Source organism: Neurospora tetrasperma (assembly GCF_000213175.1).
Source record: "Neurospora tetrasperma FGSC 2508 unplaced genomic scaffold NEUTE1scaffold_81, whole genome shotgun sequence".
NCBI classification, from domain to species: Eukaryota; Fungi; Ascomycota; class Sordariomycetes; order Sordariales; family Sordariaceae; genus Neurospora; species Neurospora tetrasperma.
This window is the reverse complement of record NW_009799179.1, coordinates 9,054,296-9,074,983: the sequence shown is the minus strand read 5'-3', so window position 1 is coordinate 9,074,983 and position 20,688 is coordinate 9,054,296. Positions and strand designations below refer to the sequence as shown.

At 52.7% G+C, this 20,688-nt stretch overlaps 6 protein-coding genes across 6 annotated transcripts; 2 read left to right on the top strand and 4 right to left on the bottom strand.

The window, feature by feature from the left end:
* Positions 1-614: 614 nt before the first annotated feature.
* Positions 615-2,543, bottom strand: NEUTE1DRAFT_51737 (uncharacterized protein; the record flags this gene model as incomplete). Its single annotated transcript, XM_009857078.1, has 3 exons — positions 615-808; positions 864-2,073; positions 2,508-2,543. Coding segments are annotated over 3 exons (1,440 nt in total), but the record flags the coding sequence as incomplete, so codon positions are not given.
* A 182-nt stretch (positions 2,544-2,725) lies between these two features.
* On the top strand, positions 2,726-6,600 carry NEUTE1DRAFT_133965 (uncharacterized protein; the record flags this gene model as incomplete). The annotated part of the gene is made up of 3 exons (XM_009858916.1): positions 2,726-2,880; positions 2,938-4,147; positions 4,217-6,600. 3 exons carry the CDS (start codon positions 2,726-2,728, stop codon positions 5,525-5,527), a joined length of 2,676 nt encoding a protein of 891 aa, XP_009857218.1.
* Positions 6,601-8,927: 2,327 nt separating this feature from the next.
* NEUTE1DRAFT_150892 (uncharacterized protein) lies at positions 8,928-10,473 on the bottom strand (the record flags this gene model as incomplete). The annotated part of the gene is made up of 1 exon (XM_009858915.1): positions 8,928-10,473. The coding sequence occupies one exon, from the start codon at positions 10,090-10,092 to the stop codon at positions 9,289-9,291; it is 804 nt and encodes a 267-aa protein (XP_009857217.1).
* A 1,062-nt stretch (positions 10,474-11,535) lies between these two features.
* Positions 11,536-13,810, bottom strand: NEUTE1DRAFT_106523 (uncharacterized protein; the record flags this gene model as incomplete). The annotated part of the gene is made up of 5 exons (XM_009858914.1): positions 11,536-11,644; positions 11,693-12,859; positions 12,937-13,272; positions 13,410-13,493; positions 13,791-13,810. The coding sequence occupies 5 exons, from the start codon at positions 13,808-13,810 to the stop codon at positions 11,536-11,538; spliced, it is 1,716 nt and encodes a 571-aa protein (XP_009857216.1).
* Positions 13,811-14,230: 420 nt separating this feature from the next.
* On the top strand, positions 14,231-18,030 carry NEUTE1DRAFT_150891 (uncharacterized protein; the record flags this gene model as incomplete). Its single annotated transcript, XM_009858913.1, has 3 exons — positions 14,231-14,303; positions 14,364-17,534; positions 17,685-18,030. 3 exons carry the CDS (start codon positions 14,231-14,233, stop codon positions 17,996-17,998), a joined length of 3,558 nt encoding a protein of 1,185 aa, XP_009857215.1.
* A 1,352-nt stretch (positions 18,031-19,382) lies between these two features.
* NEUTE1DRAFT_126890 (uncharacterized protein) lies at positions 19,383-20,614 on the bottom strand (the record flags this gene model as incomplete). Its single annotated transcript, XM_009858912.1, has 2 exons — positions 19,383-20,217; positions 20,301-20,614. The coding sequence occupies 2 exons, from the start codon at positions 20,612-20,614 to the stop codon at positions 19,383-19,385; spliced, it is 1,149 nt and encodes a 382-aa protein (XP_009857214.1).
* Between the last annotated feature and the right edge of the window lie 74 nt (positions 20,615-20,688).

The window sequence follows — 20,688 nt, the reverse complement described above, 5'->3', positions numbered from 1 at the left end:
TTATGGTGGCATGCGCATGCTCAAAGGAAGCCATTCAACCTGGCCGGAAGCGGGTAAGTTAAGCATATCAATCACACTCGAAAAACAACATTGACAAAGACTCGACGGGTCAGTTGCCGCTTAGTCGGCTTTGAAGAATCGAACGTGGGCGAGAGCACTGACAAAGAAACGGCACGCCCGTCGTCGATTTAGGCGGCCATTTGGGGCTCAATTCTCTTTGGTGTCACAGCCTAGATGAATCCATTCAAGCCTCGAGGCCTTCCCGTATTGCTACATTTTCGAAGTGGGCTGTTACTGAATGATCCCAGACCTTTGTCCGCGAATCTGAAGCTTCTCATCCTAATAAACAGCAGACACACTGTGCAGCTCGCCGCTGCTTCTAGTTCTGCCCCTGCTGTGATAAGGTTGCCAAACATGGCTGAGGTCCGCACGGCGCGGTACACTCCATAACTTACTTACAGTCCTCGTGAATATCTCGATCAATCGCTATCATTGGGTACAGGTAGACAAAGACACGGCTTAGGGACGATGGCTTTGGGTGAACAACATACCGCAGGAGGTGTTGGGACACTTCTTCCTCACCTCTACGAGTCCAACATAGCCAATAGTCTCTTTTAGCTATACCATCCTTGCGCCCCTGGGCCTTGCTGGCTTTCCTCCTCTCGGTGATCAATCATGGGTTCTTTGATGTTGTAAGCGTCTATGATGTCTTTCCAGATATCCATATCGATCGACATGATAGCCTGATGTCTAGTAGTGCCGTGTCTTCCTTGAGCCTTTTCATGCTCGTCTGCGTGGACATGGGCGGCTATTTTCACGTGGGTTAGTGGAGGCGGCGCAGGAGACAATCAAGAGAAACATACATAGAGATGGACGACCATATGAGTCAAACTCCAGTTTGAGGCCCCCTTCTCGTAGCAGAAAGCTCACGTAGAACATGTTTTCAACGGTTTGACCGAATGAGCGGGGATTAATGACGAAGCGTAGAAGGTCAATGCCTCCTGAGGAATGCAGCGCGTATTTCTCCATGATGAGGAATTCTTGCTCGGGATCGTCCACCTCACCGTTATTGAGGAGGGATTCCACGGCATCTTGCGCAGCGTTCTGTTTGTTCTCCAGTTGCTCCAGAATATTCTTACAAATGGACGGAAGGTCGTTCTTATCGGACTTTTTCAAGTCCTCGGCCCTCAACTCCTGCGGTCTCACCTCGATAAGGCTGTTGATCTTGAAGGGGGCGTTGCGCTGCGTCATTCTTCGGACTTTTTTTTCGATGGACAGAGGGCCCGAGAGGAAGCCAGGCAGAGCTGGTCTGCGTACGCTGGGAACGGCAGCATAACGGCCCAGGTGTGGCCAGTTCAACATATCGCCTTCGTCCCCCATATCCTCCTCATCTTCAGTATCGGCAGCAGCACGGCCAGGCCGTCGCCTCCTGTGACGTTGTGTGCTGGTAAGTTCCGGGGCGTCGTCGTCCTCGAAGCCGCGGCCATGACGCATATAGGTGATGCATTTTGAGACAAATTCGTCGACATCAATGCCATTGCCAATGTTGCCCGATGTTAGCCGTTGGACCCTGCGAGCGGACAAGTCGGCAGCGAAGACTAGACCGCGAGAATCAATGGCGGCCTCGTTGGTCTGCTTCACATCGCGCATAATAGTGTCTGACTGGTCGAAATAGTTGATCAAGGCGTCCGAGGACTTGTCCTGCATGAACTGGTCGGGGTTCTCTCTCATTTCCCTCTGCATATCTCGTAGCTTCCTCTGAATCTGCCGCCGCTCCTGCATGGATTGGGCAGGATCGTACTCGTCCAAATCGCCATTTGCATCCGGGTTGGGCGGCGATGGGTCCCTGATACGCCGCCTTGTTGCCGAGGGGCCTTCATGGCTGTCTGAGACCCGTTTGCCCTTGTTCCTCACCTCCAGGTTTCTGGCTCGTGGAGGGGACGCATCGTAAATATCCTCGTCGGACATGGGTGTGTTTGCGGGATACGGGGTGACCGGTGTGTTTTGGTAGGTACAGAGTGTACAGATAAGCCGACAAAGCACCAATAATCCTCGGTCGATAAGTCCTTGGGCCTATCAAATGTCAAACTGGATATCAACAGACCTCGGTCGTGTGAGGAATGGTTGTCGTCGGGCGAAAAGAGATGATAGTAGTAGACAGCAAGCCCAGGATTTCGCTGTCGGGGTCTCGACTGTGGTTGAAGACGGATGATCGGGTACACAAACTCAACTGAATTCTTCCCGACTTGAACGGAAACACGAGCAGTGGGTAGAGGTGAAAGACACTTGTAGCCTGGAAAATAGAGTGGAAGCAAGCAAAGAATGATGGAAGAGGAGACGCGTCCTCCAAGAGAAAGACGCGATTTACAGTGAGTGGGAGCAAAGCCGGAGTGGACCCCGCCGAAAGAAAAAGGTGGATCCCCTTCTGGCCAATTCGCGGGGTGGAGCTGCCGGGGCCCGGGGAACCTTGTTGGCCGCTGTAACTGCGGTTACTATACCTACACTACGTTCCATGTGACACCTGCCAGCCCTATAGGCGGCGGGGGGGTGAAATGACCTGTACACCAGGTAGACTACACTCATCCCGTCGTACAACATATCACATTCATCTTCTCAAAGACTTCAGCCTGACTCTTCATTCCATTTCTTTACACCTCTCTACACATCCCATAACGTGCTTCATGTTCGGTTCCGGGGACGGTCACTTCCCGAAGTATCTGGAACCATGCCCATCATGGAGCCCTTTTCGTTTGCGAGCTCCGACCAGCTCAACTATCCCGTCTCGATTCGCATCATGAGTCTTGAGGGAGAGGAGACGCCCATCCCGTTCAGCACTCTCCTTGAGAGGCCAGACCTGCGACATGTTGGCTCTAACCAAAGGTACACCCACCTGTTTCTTGTTGTCCGAGAAGATGGCTACTGAATCAACTCTCATAGTCCTCACTCGGACCTCTATGTCACCGTCCAGGTCTGGGCCGGATCCAAGCCTCTGACTGTTCCCGTCCAAACACCCTACAAGTGGTTCCGGAATGAGCGCAAATGGTCCGAGTGGTTAACCCTGCCCATCGACTACTCTACTCTCCCCGAAAATGCCCGTCTGGCCATCACCCTCTGGGACCTCTCTCCAACCGGAGGCGAAGGCGCTCATGGTCATGCCATTCCCTTTGGTGGCACCACACTGCCCTTGTTCGATAAAGACAACCAACTGTACAAGGGCCGTCAACAGTGTTTTGTGTACCGACACAAACAAGCAGATGGCAATGATGATACCGGGGCTCCTGCTTTCATACCCAGAAGGTCCGGTGTGGGCTCCAGCAAAAAGGGAACTCCCTCATCCATTGTGGACAACGATGCCGAAGAGTACGACCGCTTGATGGACCTTCTCAAGAAACACGAGATGGGAGAGATACCCCGTGTCGACTGGCTCGACCAACTGGCCTTCAGGGTAATCGAAAAGCGCGGATATGGTTCGGCCAAATCTTCCCTCAGGCTCAAGGCTATTCAGCGTCAACAGGAAGCTCTCGCCAGTGCCAACACCGATGCCTCCAAACCCATCCCAGTGCCGTCCGACTTTCTGTTGACTGTCGAGCTGCCCAGATTTGACTTCCCCGTTGTCTTTGCAGATCACGAGTATCCACCTCCACCCATCTCGTCGCTCCAGCATCTATCGTCCTCACAGTCGGGTCTCATGGTGAAGCCCACACCAGACATTCAGCTTGGACCGGGAATCAGCCGCATAGATGCCGACGATGAAACCTCCGCAGGCCGCTTGATCCGAGTTTACGATCCGGAGGTAGGCGCGAGGGACAACCCAGCCGAGAGCAAGCACCGAAGACTTGTCCGCAGTCAGCATCGCAACGGTATTCTGGATAAAGACCTGAAACCAAACGCTAAAGTCAGAGATGAACTCAACCAGATCATGTCCTACCCACCAACCCACAGTCTGTCGCCCGAAGAGAAGGACCTCATCTGGAAATTCCGATACCACTTAACTAGATACAAAAAGGCTCTCACCAAGTTTGTCAAGTCAGTCAACTGGCTCGACGCGTCAGAAGCAAGGTCGGCTGTGGTGGTTCTCGAAAAGTGGACTGATATTGATGTGGACGATGCGCTGGAGTTGCTGGGCCCGACGTTCAGCAACTCGGCCGTAAGAGCCTTCGCAGTGAAACGATTACGGAAAGCAGACGATAACGAGCTGCTGCTGTATCTTTTGCAGCTGGTTCAGGCGCTCAAGTACGAGCACATATTGCCACAGTCCCGTCAAGACGTATCCCAGGATAGCTCCCTGGCCAGTTTCTTGATAACGAGGGCCGTGTCAAGTCTGACGCTCGGCAACTATTTTTACTGGTATGTTATGGTCGAAATCGACGACAGGAGCTCCGAGCAAGGACAAGATGCCAGGGAAATCTACACCAAGGTTGCATACGATTTCATGACCGAGCTTGACAAGCAGCCGGGGGGCCAGGAGAAGAGAAGAACATACAAACGACAGGCCGAGTGGATTCGTATCCTTTCTCAAGTCTCAGGAGAAGTCAAGGAGGCCAACGAGTCTATCGCCAGAAGAACCGACCGGGTCAAGCACTTCTTGGCCGAATCCAAGAACGAGCTGGTCACCCTCGACCCGCCGCTCCCACTCCCACTGGACCCTTCAGTCATGATCACGGGCGCGATCCCGGAGGAGACCATCGTCTTCAAATCCTCCCTCCATCCCATCAAGGTGGCCTTCAAAACCACCTCTGGGACCAAGTACCCCCTCATCTTCAAAACAGGCGATGACCTTCGCCAAGACCAGCTCGTCATCCAAATCATCATGCTCATGGACGACCTCCTACAAAAAGAGAACCTCGACCTCAAGCTCTCGCCCTACAAGATTCTCGCTACCAGCACCAGCGCCGGCCTCTCGCAGTTTGTCCCGTCCATGTCCTTCCAGGGCATCCTCAACAAATACGGCAACAACGCCGCGCTCGCCTACCTCAAGCAAAACAACCCCGACAGCAACGGCCCGCTGGGCCTGCGCAAGGAAACGCTCGACACCTTTGTCAGGTCGTGCGCCGGCTACTGCGTCATCACGTACATTCTGGGCGTCGGCGACCGCCACTTGGACAACCTCCTCTTGGCCCCCGACGGGCATTTCTTCCACGCCGACTTCGGGTACATCCTCGGCCGCGACCCGAAGCCGTTTGCCCCCGTGATGAAGTTGTCGAAAGAGATGGTGGACTGCATGGGCGGGGTCAACTCGGAGCACTATCGCCAGTTCAAGCAGTACTGCTTCTTGGCGTATAGTGCCCTCCGAAAAAACAGCAATTTGATTCTAAATCTCTTTAGTCTGATGGTGGATGCCAATATTCCGGATATCAAGCTGGAGCCGGATAAGGCAGTGTTCAAGGTTAGGGACAGGTTTCACTTGGAACTGAGCGAGGAGGAGGCGATTAGGAATTTGGAGAAGATCATGGAGGATAGTTTGAATGCGCTGGTGCCGGTCATGATTGATCGGTTGCATGGAGTCATGCAGGCTTTCCGGACGTAGTGGGAGGAGGATATTTGTGTGGAGGATTGGTCAGCGATGTGTTCTGTTTTGCACATAGTCATAGACTGGAGTCAGCGTTATAAGGTAACACGAAGCATTCAAATATCCACCCATAGATCTACCTCTACATACCGTGAGTATGCACACACACACACACACACACACACACCTCAATCGTCATCACTGCTTATGTCTCACCAAAGACAAAGACACCCTTACCACTCCTGAATCCCTCAAGAGTACCCTGCACCGCATCCTTCAAGACCTTCTCCTCCGTATCCCAAGACCAGGTAACCTCCTGCGCCGGCGCAGCCTTAAACTTGCCCTCGCGCATCAGCTCCAAAATCTCATTAATCATCCTCTTCTTTTCCTCCGGGTTCTCCTCGGCCCACGCACTCAACCAGAATCCTTCAAACCTCAACCTCTTGAAGATCTGCGGCCCCGTAGGGAACGGGAAACTCTGCCTGCTCATGCCACCATATGTAACCATCACACCCTTGGGACTCAGACTCCTGACAATCTGCGCCGCATTCTTTCCGCCGACACAGTTCAACCCCAACATCAACGGATCCTTTCCGCCATTCGTCCACTCGTCCTTCAGCCTCTGCGTGAAGCTGCGATCCAAAAACTCATTTTCCGTCACCACCACCGTAGCGCCCAACTCCATCAATTCCTTCTTCAACTCCTCCGTCTCCTCGGGCGTGTTTCTTTCCCTCACCACATTGATACTCCTCAGCCCCCAAAGCTTACCGAACTGAATCGCCGACCTGCCCACTCCGCTGTTGGCTCCATTCTGCAAGAACCACGCTCCCCCACTCGCCGTCCCCTTGGCAAACCCATCCACGCTCAACTGGATCAAGTCCACATAATCCTTCAGCATCCGATACGCCGAGCACGGGTTGACGCTCACCGTCGCCACCTGCAGGGGCGTCAACCCTTCCTTGCCCTTGTCCCCTCCCACCTTCATCAGCTTTTTGTCGGCATCCTCCACCAGCGCGTGCGTCCTCAGCGTACCGAACCCGGTCGTCGCCGGGATCACCCAATCGCCCTTTTTCAGCCCCCGCACCCCGTTTCCTACGCTCACAACCTCGAAACACCCCTCGTTCCCCGGAATCACCGACGGCTCCGAGGTCCCCAGCAGCGGAGAGAATTTGGGTTTGACGCCATAGGTTCCCTGGATGGTGTTCACGTCGGCGGGGTTGACGGGGCAGGCGAGCGCCCGGATGAGCACGGAGCCGTCGGGGAGAGAAGGGGAGATGGAGTGTTGGTGGACCGACAAAACGTCGGCGGGCTCGCCGAAGCGCGAGAAGACGAGCGCTTTGGCTTGGGTGTACCCGTAGGGACCGGATTTGTGGCGGCGGAAGATGAGCCCGGAGGCGGCGGTCGGGGCGGCGGCTGCGGCGGCAGCGGTGCGGAGGACGAAGGGGGTGGTGGTGGTGCGAAGGCCGTGGCCGTAGCCGGAGAATCGGCCGGTGGCGGCGGCGGCCCTGGCGACAGGGGTGAGGGTGGTCTTCATTTCGCTTTTTGGGTGTGACTTTTGTCGTTACTTTTGTTTCGTGGAGCTAGGTTGAGTTGGTACTGTAGTCTGTGTGTACACTAGTCTCGCGTCTGTTTCGAGGTTTTGGCGAGATTAGTGTTTGGGTTCTCTTGGCTTTTGTGGTGGTTCGGGATTTTAGAATTGGGAATGGGGGATTGGGGGAATGGAGATTGCAAATCGCTTACCGACCTGGCTTCAGAGCTGGCACCGACCCAGTCTACTACACTAGTCAATGCGAAGGGTGGGCGTTTGGGTTGTTCAGTTGTTGTAGGAGAACCGAGAGGAACTGAGGGGACGACGCAACGTGGAAATTGAGAAAAGGTGCGGGGACGGACGTAGTGAGATGATCGACGGCCGCAATGATGGAGAAAATGGAGACGGACCACGTCCACAGTGAGCTTGCGCTTCCCGTCACAAGCACACCATGGAGCTGGCAAGGACAGATACACTACTACATCAAGACGGAAGGTAGCTTTGAGATGAAATGAACAATTGCGTCACATACATATGCTGTCTGTCCTTTTAATCACAAAAGGCCAAATTTGTATTTTGTCTTGCAAGTAATTGTCACCAGCTCTTCACAATTTCTCCTCAACCGACATCTACCTATCTCCCAATTCCATCCATCTTCCATCCCGTTTAGCTTCGGCAGTCGTCAATTACATGATATCAAGCAACAACTCCCGAGCTTCTGACCCGACCTCACCCGCCGGGCCTCCAGTGCAGCTCCATCCAGGTCAGGTCCCGTCCCGTCGCGGAGCTCTTATCGATTACAAAGGTCCACTCGGTCTGATGGAACCCCGATTCTTGTGGAATTGGCGATGACGTTCTAGTCTTGGCATTCAGAAAGGTACATTACACTACACTAGAGGTACCTCTACGGTACCCTTCAAGATGGCAAGGAGCTTTGACCATCATCACGTCTTATGTTCTTCTCCACTCGTTTGGCCAAGACCAGGGCAATCTTGAAAGTCGCAAGGGTATCCCTAACCCTCCACCTGCTTGCGAATCTGCGAAGGGTCCGAAGCAGATCAAGCCCCCCAAAAAGCGCCTCTTTTGCTGCAAGGAAACCGTTACGAAATATGAGTAGAATTTGAACCGTAGCTTACGCAGTATGTACATCGTATTGGATAGAACACTTTCCGGAATGGGATGCGGAATATGGCCTTGGGGCTACTGTGTAAGTATATGGCGTTGCCAAGTGTCTCGAGTGAACTGGTGGTTCACTTCAGCTTTCAGCCTCGACTTCCCTGGTCATATACCCTGGACTTGAGACCGTGGAAAGTGAATCAAGCTGAATAGAAGATTCCAGAGCTGGTGAAAGACTTTCCAACTGACAGAGAAAATCATCCGCGCCAGCCGAATTCAAGGACTGGAGTATTGTTATCGGTGACATGATGTTTAATGTGCTGCAAGTATACATACACGGTTTGGAAGGGGTCCAAGCGTGAGAGTGATGCTACCTCGCACAACAGGGCTCCGAATCTACCGATGGAGACTGTACAATTTATTGTTATGTTAGTGATGAAGAGAAATGGCCTGGTATATCGGCAAACGTAACGGTAATATGCAAAGCATTGACAGTTCGATCACACTCTGTAATATCATTTGAATACTTAGCTATATGTGACTTCGCTCGAGGTATTCTCTCTTACCACCATCACGTTTTGCGTTCGAATACCTTCCCCAATATCTATCGTCAACTTCAATGCAACCCCGTGACGTCTCAAATTGGTGTTATTGAAAATAACAACTGCTTGTAGATGTAAAAGGAAGACCCCTTTGGTCTTCTCTTCGGCGATATGATTGGTACATGTTGGAGCAGCCCCTCTGCCCTGTACTCAAGAAACAGATTTTTTTTGGAAGAAAAAAAAAACAAAAGAAAATGTTTCATCATGCATGTGAAGATGGGAAACCCCGAACAATGACCCGGTTGAAAGAAGTGGAAAAGGAAACAAACAAACAAAACAAAAGAGTTGGGTATCTCTGGAACCTCCGCCACATCCACCGTCTCAATCCATCTTGGTGATCACTCTCCCCCCACGTTACCACCGCGTACATCCCCTCAACAAGTGTGTCTTATGATCTCTCACTCGTCGCTTCTTCATGGGAAGTCTGACCTGGGCATTGCTTCCAGCCTCCACAGATTTATGACTCCCGCCTGTCGCGAATATGATGTGCCTCTTGTTCACTTTGCCTCTTTTTTGTGGTGGTTGTGAACCGCTTATTTTATGTCCCTGAACAAATCATCCCCAAGAAGGCCCCCGTCGTCTTTCGTGTCTAGCTTGGACTTGAGCTGGCTGAGCTCGGGGATCTTTGGGGGTGGCGGGCCTTTGGGCTTGTTTTCCGTAAGGGGTCGTACCTGTGCCGGTTCAGGGGAAGATGGCGAGGTAAGAAAGGGAGCCATCATACTGGCGCGCCTGTTCCTGGTGGTCGAGCTCTTGTCGCCTCCCCCCAAAATCTTGCCAAACCACCCACTGACCCGTCTTGACTTTTTGACTTCATGATTGTTGTTGCTACTCGGCGGTCGGTTGCTAGACGGCGGCCGAGGATTCGTCGTCTGCTGCTGCTGCTGTTCCTGGGTCGGCGACACTGCTGCTCCATTTTCGGCAATTGTCTCGTCGCCGTTGACGTGGGGGCTTCTCAGCTTGTGGCGACTGAGCATACGGCGGATGGTTCCATTGCGACTCGACGACGTCGTGGGTGATGTGAGGTGGTCTTCACCTGACGACTTGGTGGTTCCGGACGTGGACGACATGGGCGACGTCAGCAAGGATACATGTGGTCTGCTGGATTTTCCATTGGGTGGAGCCAGGGACCCATTTCCACTTCCATTTGTGTTTTTTTCCTGGAGATCCTCCCCGTCTGATGTTCTCGTCGACTCGTCCCTGATCCTCGGCGACGGTTCGGGAGGTGGGATATCGGTACCTTCGGTCAAAGGCGCAAAGCTGAAGTCAAGGGCGGGCAGCTGAAAGCGTTTAGAGGAGGCAGAGTGGCCTGTTCCGCTCGGGTCTGGCTTGGACGACATGGTGAGGATAATCAGACGATTTGATAATGGTGTCGAGCAGATGCTTGATGTATCGGCGTGGTAACGGACAATGCGAATGCAAAGTAGAAGTCAAGAGAGAAAGGGGTGATTCTAAGTACAACAACAACAAGTGATGCAGCAGTGTCGATAGAGAAGACGAGGGAGAAGGAGCGCCAGTAAAAGGAGCTACCCCCGAAGGAATGGGAAATGACGTCCAATTGGAGTACTATCTGGCTCTGCTCTGAAGAGGAGAGAAGAGAGAGGAGAGAGGAGAGAGAGAGAGCGCGACGCGGTCCAAGCTCCTGTCCTTTCTTTCCGTCTTCCACTTCCTTCAAGTTGGCTGTCTACGCCGTCGACCCGGTGATTGTCGTAATGAGCGAGTGGATGGTAAGGACGGGAGTAATCAAGACAAACAAGTGGAAATGGAGGGAGAAGTTTCAACATGAAGTAAGAGAGAGAGAGGAAGAGATGGAAAGCGGAAGGAATGCCGTGTCGGGTCCCGGCCTGCAGCAGAGCAAGAGATGGAAAACGGGCCCAAACGAGACCGACCCCTGTAGTGCGCTGCACTGTTGCTGCAGTCGGTAGTGTGTACATAAGTAAGGTGTCATGGTGGTCCAGTGGGTTCAGTTAGCCTGGTGATCCTGGGCCCCGGGGGCGGGCACATGGCTTCTGGGCAAGACAAGTGGAAGCAATGGTTCCGGCTCTTGGTTGGCTACCTCTGGAAAGGTAGGTAGGTATTTATTGGGCTGCGGGACCTGAAGGCGGTATTCCGTTGGGAACCCAAAGCCAGAAGGAAAGTGAAAGTGGAAGCGCGGGAAACATAAAATCCGCGTTACCAGCGTCCAAGTGGACAAATCGGAGGCTCTTTGCTCTCGTGTGTCTTTCGTTCTGACTGTTCCCTACAAGTGGAAGCCTTTTTTCCATCGACTGAAGTCAGGATAACCTCAGATCACCTCTAGATAACCTCATGGGAACTTGGGATCTCCCGCTGGGCAGATTGGGAAAGAAGAGGACCCAAGGCCCCAATGGCAATTTCGGCGTCAACCTGACTTGGAGAGTAATTGGGCCGGGCTGCTTGAAAGAGAGCACCACTGCCCTGAGGCCTGAGCACCACTCAAAGTGCGCGCCAGTGACCTACCTTCCAGAGTGGAGACTGTGAGCTGAGGGTGGAGACGACCTGACGCCGCCGGCGCGGGACCCCTGAACAGGAAAAGTGTGGGGGGAGCACCTCAATGAACCGAGTGGAGCCCAACCATTTCACCAATTCAACACCAAAACACCAAACATTGGATCACGATACATGTCTCACTAATACCTCCTCACTAATACCTCATCATCATCATCATCATCATCGCCACCCTATATTGAATCAGATATACTCCATCCATGTACTGCGGTACACCCAGTCATATTACACCAATATTCTCGAATCTTGGCCTAATCTCATTGGCTCAGTAATGCGGAGCTTCTCGCCTTTCTCTTGCCCGTCGCTGGCACAGGCTGACCAGTTGCACCCAGGATTTCCCTTTTCAACCGTTGAATGCGCTCTATGCTTGCCTGAAGTTCAGTCTCAGTGGGCTAATTCGGAGGCTTCAGAGACTTTGATCCCGCTGCTTGTTTCCCTTTCCTCGGAGGACTCGCCTTGACAGCCTCCTCTTCATCCGCACCAGATGAGGACCCGATATCCACCCAAGTTTCACCATTCCCCAGGTCATGCTCGAACCTGAACATCTTAGACGGCTCCTCCAACACCGCATCGTGCTCATCCGTGCGGTCCTTGAGAAACTTCGATGAAGAGTCTCGGTCTCTCAAGTTGATACCTCCCGTGGCCCAAAAGCTGTTTGCCGGCGTTCCAACAGCTCCATAAAACGGATTGCGGCCCTCCCCCTCGTGCACTTCCCCGGCCTTCATACGTCCCGGTAGTCGACCAGCCCCAAGCACGTCGCGTCGTTTCTGACCAAGCCACATTCTATGTGTGCCTGGCGCGCTTGATATATAGCATACGTTGAAGGGAAGCATGCCGCTCAGTCGACTCTCGCCCTCCAAGACAATGACTGGCACCGTATGGAATGCCCAGTCTTCCTCGCCGAACCTGAACCCCACATCCAGCTCATAAATGGCCCTCTTCACCGTCCCCTCACCGAGGTGGAGTTCCGAGGCCGTCTGCGCCGCGTATGTCTTGGGGTCGATGCCGAGAAGGGCAAGGTCTTGGGGCGTGATACACGGCAAAGTGGCGCCCGAGTCGAGGAGCAAAGACAACTCAACTACTTGAGCTTTTTCGTCAGGCTGCGCGTTGAACTCCGGCAACTTCTCCTTTGCCTTTCTCGCACGCTTGGCCCCCTTGCGCATGACTCTCTCCTTACGCGCGCGGAAATACATCTTAATGTTGTAATGACCTTGTCCATATGTATCCAGGCGCCCCATGAGCGGGTTCTCAAGACTCGTGCCTTTTTTGGCACGTAGTTTGCCTTGCGCTGCGAGGGGTGGCTCATGCCAAAGCCATCCAGGCCCATGCTCGTCAAGATACGTGTCAAGCCGAGAATCACGGTCCGTTGTGAACGAGCCGTAACCGGGACAAGTGTCGACGATACGGCCGGCCCAAATGAGCGTATACGATCTTGAATACGGAATGGCCCCGGATTCGTATCCGGCAATGGCGGCTTCGATATTGACCCTTTGCGCTTCAGACTCTGTCTGCTCGAGAATCTCATGCAAAAGTTCAAGACGTCTGTTGATGGCTTCTCGATGGGTTGAAGCAAGGGTAGATCTGTGGAATTGAGTCTTGTCAGTTTGCATGATTGCTTGAACTCATGCCTTCGTGGCGAATCACTTGCCACTACTTACATTGGTTTGGTGTTCTCCTCGTCATGATCATCGAGCTCCTCCCGCTTCCTGATCTCCTCATCCAGCTGTTGCTGGAAAATGGCTGGGTTGGGAGCGTTTCTATAATGCTCGACCCGCAAGCGAGCACGCGCAATCCCTCTCTCGGCAATCTCAATGCGACTCAAGTCCTCACCTTCTACCCAGAGTTCACTTCCGTAGGCGATATCGGGCGTCCATTCACCAAACGGGGAAGCCGATGCCGCAGGAATGTTTGGACGGGCCACATGAGCGTTGTCTTGGAAGCCCGCATCATTCTGGGTTTGCATCCTGCTCATGCTACGGGTCTGAACTCCAAGGCTATGAGGCTGATCTACCGAAGGAGGAGCTGGCTGAGGTCGATGTATGCGTCTTCCAGGCCTGAGACAGTTAGCCTGGATGTATGCTTGAAAAGAGTCGAGATACTAGAGTCCATACCTACGCCGAAGCACGCTCACAGTTCCGTCTGGCCTCGACCGGTAAATCGGATGCCCCTCAAGCAGGCGTTGTTCATCTTCTCTGAAGGCTTGTTGCCGTTTATCCTCTGAAGAGTCCATATCGTATGATGTTGGCTAAGCTGAGGGTAACGTGGCAGTCATCAACAATCGCGATAATCACCAACAAGCTCGTAAAGTAACGGTTCCCCTTTTGAAAAAGACACCATTACCCAAGCTTAAGTTGGAGCAACAACGTTGATTAGGAAAAACCTTTTCATTCCTTCCTTTGAGAACTAGCCAGTTTTCCATTGAGATTCTGCGCGATACCTCCTATTTCCGCTGTTGTGCCCAATTGCTGCTTATGAGATTGTTCTTGTCTCCCGGTGAGAAACAAAGACGCACAAATCCTCGAGCAGGATCATCTTTGCTTAATTCAGGGAGACAACAGAAACAGTCCGCTTTGTTCTTTATTGTCACTCCCCAATGCGGAAGCTTTGTATGCAAACGGCAAGTGTCCCTGATTGTTGCTAACTGGTCCCTTGAAGCACAAGTGCCGCCCTTCGAGAGCAACCCAGTCCCGTCCGATAGACTCAAAACATCAATCACACCCGGACAATCACCTTTCTTCCTCTTACACGCAACTCTTGTGAGCGCTTATCACAACCCAACCGCTATCTTTTCAACTTTCTCTGTTCACCGTATACTATTACACAATTTCAGCGCGTTGCGCGAGTCGCAAGGCAAGGATACTACTAGACTTCGCGCGACGTTCAAGCAGATGTGGATTATCCAGAGCTGGATAAGAGATAGCGAAAAGAGAAACACGAATTGCACTCGTCAAGATGTCTGGACCCGGCATGGAGGGGGGTCGCCCCAAGCTCCGAGGTGCTAGTGAAATGAAAAAGGCCATGGATGGTATGATTTTGTATTCAACCTCACAAACTGTTCCAGGCTAACGTAGCACACTGTCGCTAGAAAATTTTCTTCGCTTCTTACGCGGATATGCAAGCTACTACGCCGAGTGTCCCCCTTCTTTCAAAAAGTACTTGGAGCGCCATGTTTTCCCCGCCTGCAAGGAGGCCGACAAGATCGATCAGTTGCAGCTGTTCCTCTGCAATCCCGAAATCCTGGACTACGGTCTCGGAATCGAGTTTATGGGGGAGGCTTCTCATTACACCATTTGGGATTACTGGTTTCAGGGCGCCGAAGGGTCGGTTGTGCTCCCTTTTCATCCTATCCCGGACAACTACAAGCCATGGCCCAAGGAGACAGAAAAGACAATGGAGGCCGCGTACATCATCGACGATCCGGGGCGCGCATTGTCAGCAGGGGTGCATGACATTCGCCTGGACGACCAGAAAAACGGAGCGACGATGAGTATTGTGCCGCCCGGGCCGTTTCGCTCACTACCCACTGTTCTAAGTCCAGACGGCGGAGAAGATGATATGTTTGGAGACATCCTTGGGCAGATAAAAGAGCTGGAAAAGCTTCAATTGCCTGCTGCTTATGGTCCCAGTGCCACCGCGGTAGAAGGAGGACAGCTGATCGAGCCGATTGTGGACCGCACTGGCCCGGACTGGACGGTCGACTCCGAGTACGAAGGGTTTAGACAACCTCCGCTGGCTGTCCGACTCGAACACGTCAACAACCTGCTTTGCGAGGAAGACATGTATCGTGATCTCAACTGGGCCCCGAAATTTGCTGAGACGGTTCGATACCTCCAATGGCTTTCTGATGAGGATCCTAAGGGGCAGCTCGCGAATGCCAGTCAACAAACCCAAAAGATGCACGCTGATGCTCTCCAAAAGGTCAGGGTGCATGAGATCTTTGACTATTACAATGCTCAGCCGACACCGTTGATCATCAACCCTCTGCCAAAGGGGAGCCTCAAGTCAACTCGCCTCAACTGGCTTGGTGACGTCCATAACTGGCCCATCCCATCGACAAATCCTGTTCCTGATAAAAGGGATCTGATGCCTCGACCGACATATCCTCGACCCGTTGAGCCTGTCAACACCATGCTCATCGACGAACCCGGCAACTATGAACTGTTTGAGGACTTCAAACACGACCAGCGAGAGGTATGGCATGACGATGAAGGAGACAATAATCTCGCCCTGGTGGAGAGTGAGGCATTCGTCAAGTTCTCAGGATCCAAATACGCCGGCTGGGTTCGAAACGATCTAACCACGAACACAAAGGTTCTGGCTGATGATACCATCATCCTTCCCAACGACCCGAGGAGCTTTGCTAGAGAGCGAGGAGCCCGTCGTGCTGGTCTGCAGCAGATGTTGCGGGCTTATCAGACGAGTGTGAAGGAACACATGGCCAGCCCTCTACGCACACTTCAGCTTCCTATAGACGCTGCGGTTTTGCAGAAGATCACTCGAGACACCGATGGTGTACAGTTCGTACCACACCGCATTCCAGACGAGAAGATCCAAGCCCAGGCGGATACCATGCCATTCACTGTCCAGATCCCCAAATATCTCGAGTCCCTGAGGCATCTGCGCCAAAAGGCCTTGAAGCGCGTCGAAGCTCTTCGCCGACAAGATCGTCGTTGGGTAACACTACCCCAAAACGTCGTTACGGGCGGCCCGTTCGTCTGGCGCATGGTCGACCCAGACGTCCAGCTAAAGCAAGACATCCTAGACCAGTGCAACATCACCTACCAGCTTCTCTCGGCCGCCCAGCGGCGCGCCCCACGTCTCCTTCTGGATGAAGTCAAAGCCATGATCGACCGTGGCCTCTCGGGCGAGTTCCACAACCACGACGTGCCCGCCGAAGTGCGCCTGCACGGTGATGAGCTCGAGATCGTCGGCACGACCCATCCTCGCAAAGCCCCCCGCTACGTCGACCTAGAGGAGGACATCCCTTGGCTCAAGTTTCTCGCATCCGAGGCCGTCAACGACGGCAACTGGGAGCCCAACAACTTCTATCCCAACGAGCCGAAGGAGAAATACAAGATCTTCCACATCTTTGCGCGGCGCGTACAAAAGATTCTCGACGACCGGGACCCGGACTCGCTCTTTGCCGACGCGGACGCCCAAGTGACGGTCGAGGAGCTCCTCGCAAAAGTCAACGCCGGCCGCGAGGGCGCCCCCGTCGATAAAGTCGTCTTCCACCCATACGACGCCATGGCCTGGCTCGACCGACTCGCCGACACGGGGCACGTCCGATTCCAGCTCGACCCCAGCTGCTACGGCGTCGTCATGCGGCCTTTGGACAAATACTTTCCCGAGAACCGCGTCATCTGGCCCGGCCCCACCGCGCACCGCGAGAAACCGGGCTACAACTTGGGGTACATCTCGACCTGGCAGCAGATCCTTTGTCCCGGAATTGACCGCTCGCAAGAGCTTACCGACCCGCAATCCCCCGTCTGGAATTTCTTCATGGCTCTCGGGTTTAGGCTGGGTTACACCATCTACATGCTCAACCAGGAGCGCGCCGAACAGGGCCGCTTGAAACCGCAACCGGTCCCAGCCGAGTATCTGACCGAAAGCCTGACTACTTTTGAAGCGGAGTGCAAGACCGAGATTCAACACGCTTTTGGCAAGGACGAGGGTCTGATTTCGTTGCAGCAACTTATCCAACGCTTGTCTCCCAGAGATTACACCGGGGAAGGAATGACCGAGACCGAAGCCTTTGCCGTGGTCAAGCGCAAATTGCTCGAGGAGTCCATCTGTAACCTGTCCATGCTTGTCCCTGGGAGAGAAGTGGTTTATTACGGACCTGATCCGGAGACGGGGGAGGTTAGGCATATGACGGTGAGGAAGAGGGATGTGTCGTGGGAATTTGCTTCTGCTCGTTTACAACAACAAGGAGGAGAAGGAGGAGAAGAAGGAGCAGCCAAGAGTAAAAAGTCATTCCAATACTGGCGTCTAGACCGCTGGCCTTTGGGGGTCGGGTACACTTCGGAGGAGACCGAAAGAAAAATCAAGGAGGGTAATGATGTGGATCCCAAGATGGTGTATGATCCCGTGGCAGAAGATCCGATTTCCGAAAGGTATAGGAGGCCGAAGCTGAGAAGGTTTGGTGAAGATGAAAAAGTCAAGATGAAGAGGGGGCCGGCGATATATCCGGTGGGGGATACGGTGAGGCAGGCGTGGAGGGTGGAGGACAGCATGACGGAGACTGCTTATAGGGGTATGTCTTGTAATCTTTCTTTTTTTTTTTTTTTTTTTTTTTTCCCGTCTTGTTTCTTTTTTTTTTTTTGTGTGTGTTCTTCCTCCCACCCCCCTTTTCTTTTGGTTGTCTATATATCGTATATCGATAACTAACAAAGAACACCAACAGCCCTCGGCCTATCCCCGCCCTCCGCCGAAAACAGACGCAAACGCACCTGGTCCCAAGCTATCGGCACACTGCTTAACCCCTTTTCCAACGACAAAGATGGCGATGTTCCTGCTGCCGACGTGCCGGTGGATGAAAGGAGAGTCCGGCCGAAGCTGGATGATCTCGCCAAGGGCGTGGTGGTTAGGAGTTGGAATCCGGATCAACTAAGACGAGATGCGCATGAACAAGGGTATGCGTTGGAGATGGTGGATGTGAAGGAGCTGATGAAGGAGGTGGAGAAATCGAGGATGGAGGAGGTTGAGCAGGATGTTTAGTTATATGTTTTCTTTGGGATTTGGGGTTTTTTCTTTTTGGATACATGGTACATACATGGACTCGGAGTGTATGAGGATGGGTTCCTGTTGGATTGTGGTGTAAGGGGAGCTGACAACGGGGCAGGCGATGCGGCGTTTCCAGGTTTGAAGGTTCTGCTAATGTAGTTACCTGTCACTAGGTTCTCTCACTGGGTTTTTGTGTACTTTGATATATCCTGCTTCTGATGTTTCCTTGAATATCCGAGATTTATCTTTTAAGACATCGTTTCCGTCAAGTTCCAGTTGTGGATATTGGAGAGTTGAACCCCCTAGAAATACTCAATCATGGAACAGCCCAGTGACACTCCTCCAAGTCACCACCAAAATACATCGAACTGGGAAACATAAACTCATCATGGTTTTGAGGAGTGTCACTGCTTGGACCAGACCTTCAACTAACCCAAAAAAAAAAAATAAAAAAAAATAAAAAAAATTTAAAAATTTGAAAAGCCACTAGATAAATACTCACCAGGTGCGGACCAACTCCATACCTAAATCCTCTCTCAAGTGGCTAGACTGCAATCACTCCCGCTCCGAAAAACCCCCGTAGTTACGTAGCTTGTTTTTCCACCTGTCCTCCATTCTTCTCCCAAAATCCATTATCGCCAAGCCCATAGTACCCATCCATTGTCCCTTCACGAAATCATGTAAATTCCCCCATGTCCCAACGGCTCCAGTCTCTTTGTGCGTCAGCTTCCGTCATCGTCTTTTGTTTGTTCGATCTTTGGAAGAAGGTAGCGGAACAAAGACCAACCACCCCCGCCGCTTGTCCTTGCAGTGTTTGTTTGGAGCGGCTTTGTTCAGATCAGTATGTTTGGACTTTTCTTGTGGGACCCGGATCCGGGAAGTGCAGTTCGTAGTTTCGTAAAGCATACCTAACAAGCAAAGATCTGGGCTTTGGCGCACCCTAAATCAACAACACGGGCTGGGAAATGGGCACGATCATGCTGTCTATCAAGTCATACGCGAGCAATCGTGAAATTTTGAACAGCATGATACACAGAGGCTGGTAGTTCAAAAATTTGATTAGGCCCTCACTCATCATATGTGCCTAAAAATTCCCACAAGTCTCGAGAAACTCCCTACTCCAGCCCAAAAGCCCCAAGGGCGCAACTTTTCCAACCCATCACTACCAAGTAGTCTTAATGCCTCCCTCCGAATAAATCCACATGAATCTTTCTTGAACATGACATGACAAAGGGTATATGTATAATATATAACAAACAAAAGATTGATGACATTGCATGCCTCCTTTCCTTCTGATAAAACGGGGGAGGGGGTATTAAACGACGTGAAAATGATGACTGCTATCTATTCAAGATGTGTCCGAACAAATACCATGCCGTCAAGGTCCATACGTCGGCCAGAGTGAAGGGACATCAGGAACAGGTGCATCCTCAGGGATGGGTCGTTTGATGTCGCCCGTCGCTGGCGAGCCCATCATGTTGGCGCCGCTCTTGTTGTCGGGGCTACTGCGGCCACCCCGAGCAGCAGCCGCAGCGGCCGCCTTCAACCTCCGACTCTGTTCCAGGGTAGCCGACCACAACGAACGAAGCTGCACGTCTTCGGCTACATCTTCCCGATAGAGCCGCAGGCGGGTCTCTCCGTCCGGGGCGTACTTTGGCCGATGCAGGTTGGTGATTTCCTCCATGATGAACTTGAGGACGCCTTCGGAGCAGCGTGTCCGTGGGAGCAGGGCGTCCGGTGACCCTACGTACCGCCTGGTAACGTCGACCGCGCCCTCGCGAGAAAAGGCAATAACGTAGGACATCTTTTTCCCCCAGTTCTTATAGTACATGTGGGGCATATCCCAAGCCTCTTCGCAACTGTCGACGTGAACCCATCGTTGTTGATGCTCAGAGTAAATTTCGGTCCACAGGTAGTCTTCCTGGCACCACACCCAGCGAGCTCGGATGTCAAGAGCTCGGCAAAGCATGGTGAAGACGTTGGCGAAGTCGCCAGCCCTTCCACGCTTTACTCGTAGTAATTGCCATGCCTCCGTATATCGTGGGAATCGTTCATATGCCCCACAGGTTACGCACGCATACAGCTCGACCCATGTCGCACTATGGGCTCTTTCCTCTGGTGTAGGCGCAACGTTACGGATTTTGTTCGTGGGCGACAAGCATTCGGAACATGGAGGATTATTCACAAAGGTGAAGAATGATCGGCGAAACCACCTGTGTAGTCACGAGTTAGCTGGCGCAAGAAACAGACAAACATCCATCATGACATGGAAGCCAGACAGGAGACAGAAACGTACCTGAGCAGGGCCCTAACCATACACTCTTGATGACTCCATTCCGGTTTTGATTTTCCCAGGCTTGCGGCTTTCGCTTGGAAAAGTTCCACCTCCTCTTCTGCCTCCTGCGATAACCTATCGAGTGGGATTTGCTGTAACGCCTCGTCGAGCAGGCCGGGATTCTCGTAGTTTAGGGGTATATGAGACATTGCTATTAGGTATTTTTCGAAATTCTGGGCCTCCTTGTCGTCTTGCGCGGGCGGCTCGGGGACTACTGGTTGTGAAAGAAGATCGGGTATGACATGTAGGTCGAATTTCTGATCCCGGTTTGACATCTGCGCAAACCTGTGCTGTAGATCGCGTGCCACGCTTTTCACATGGTCGTCTAATGGGTAACTCCCACCCCCTG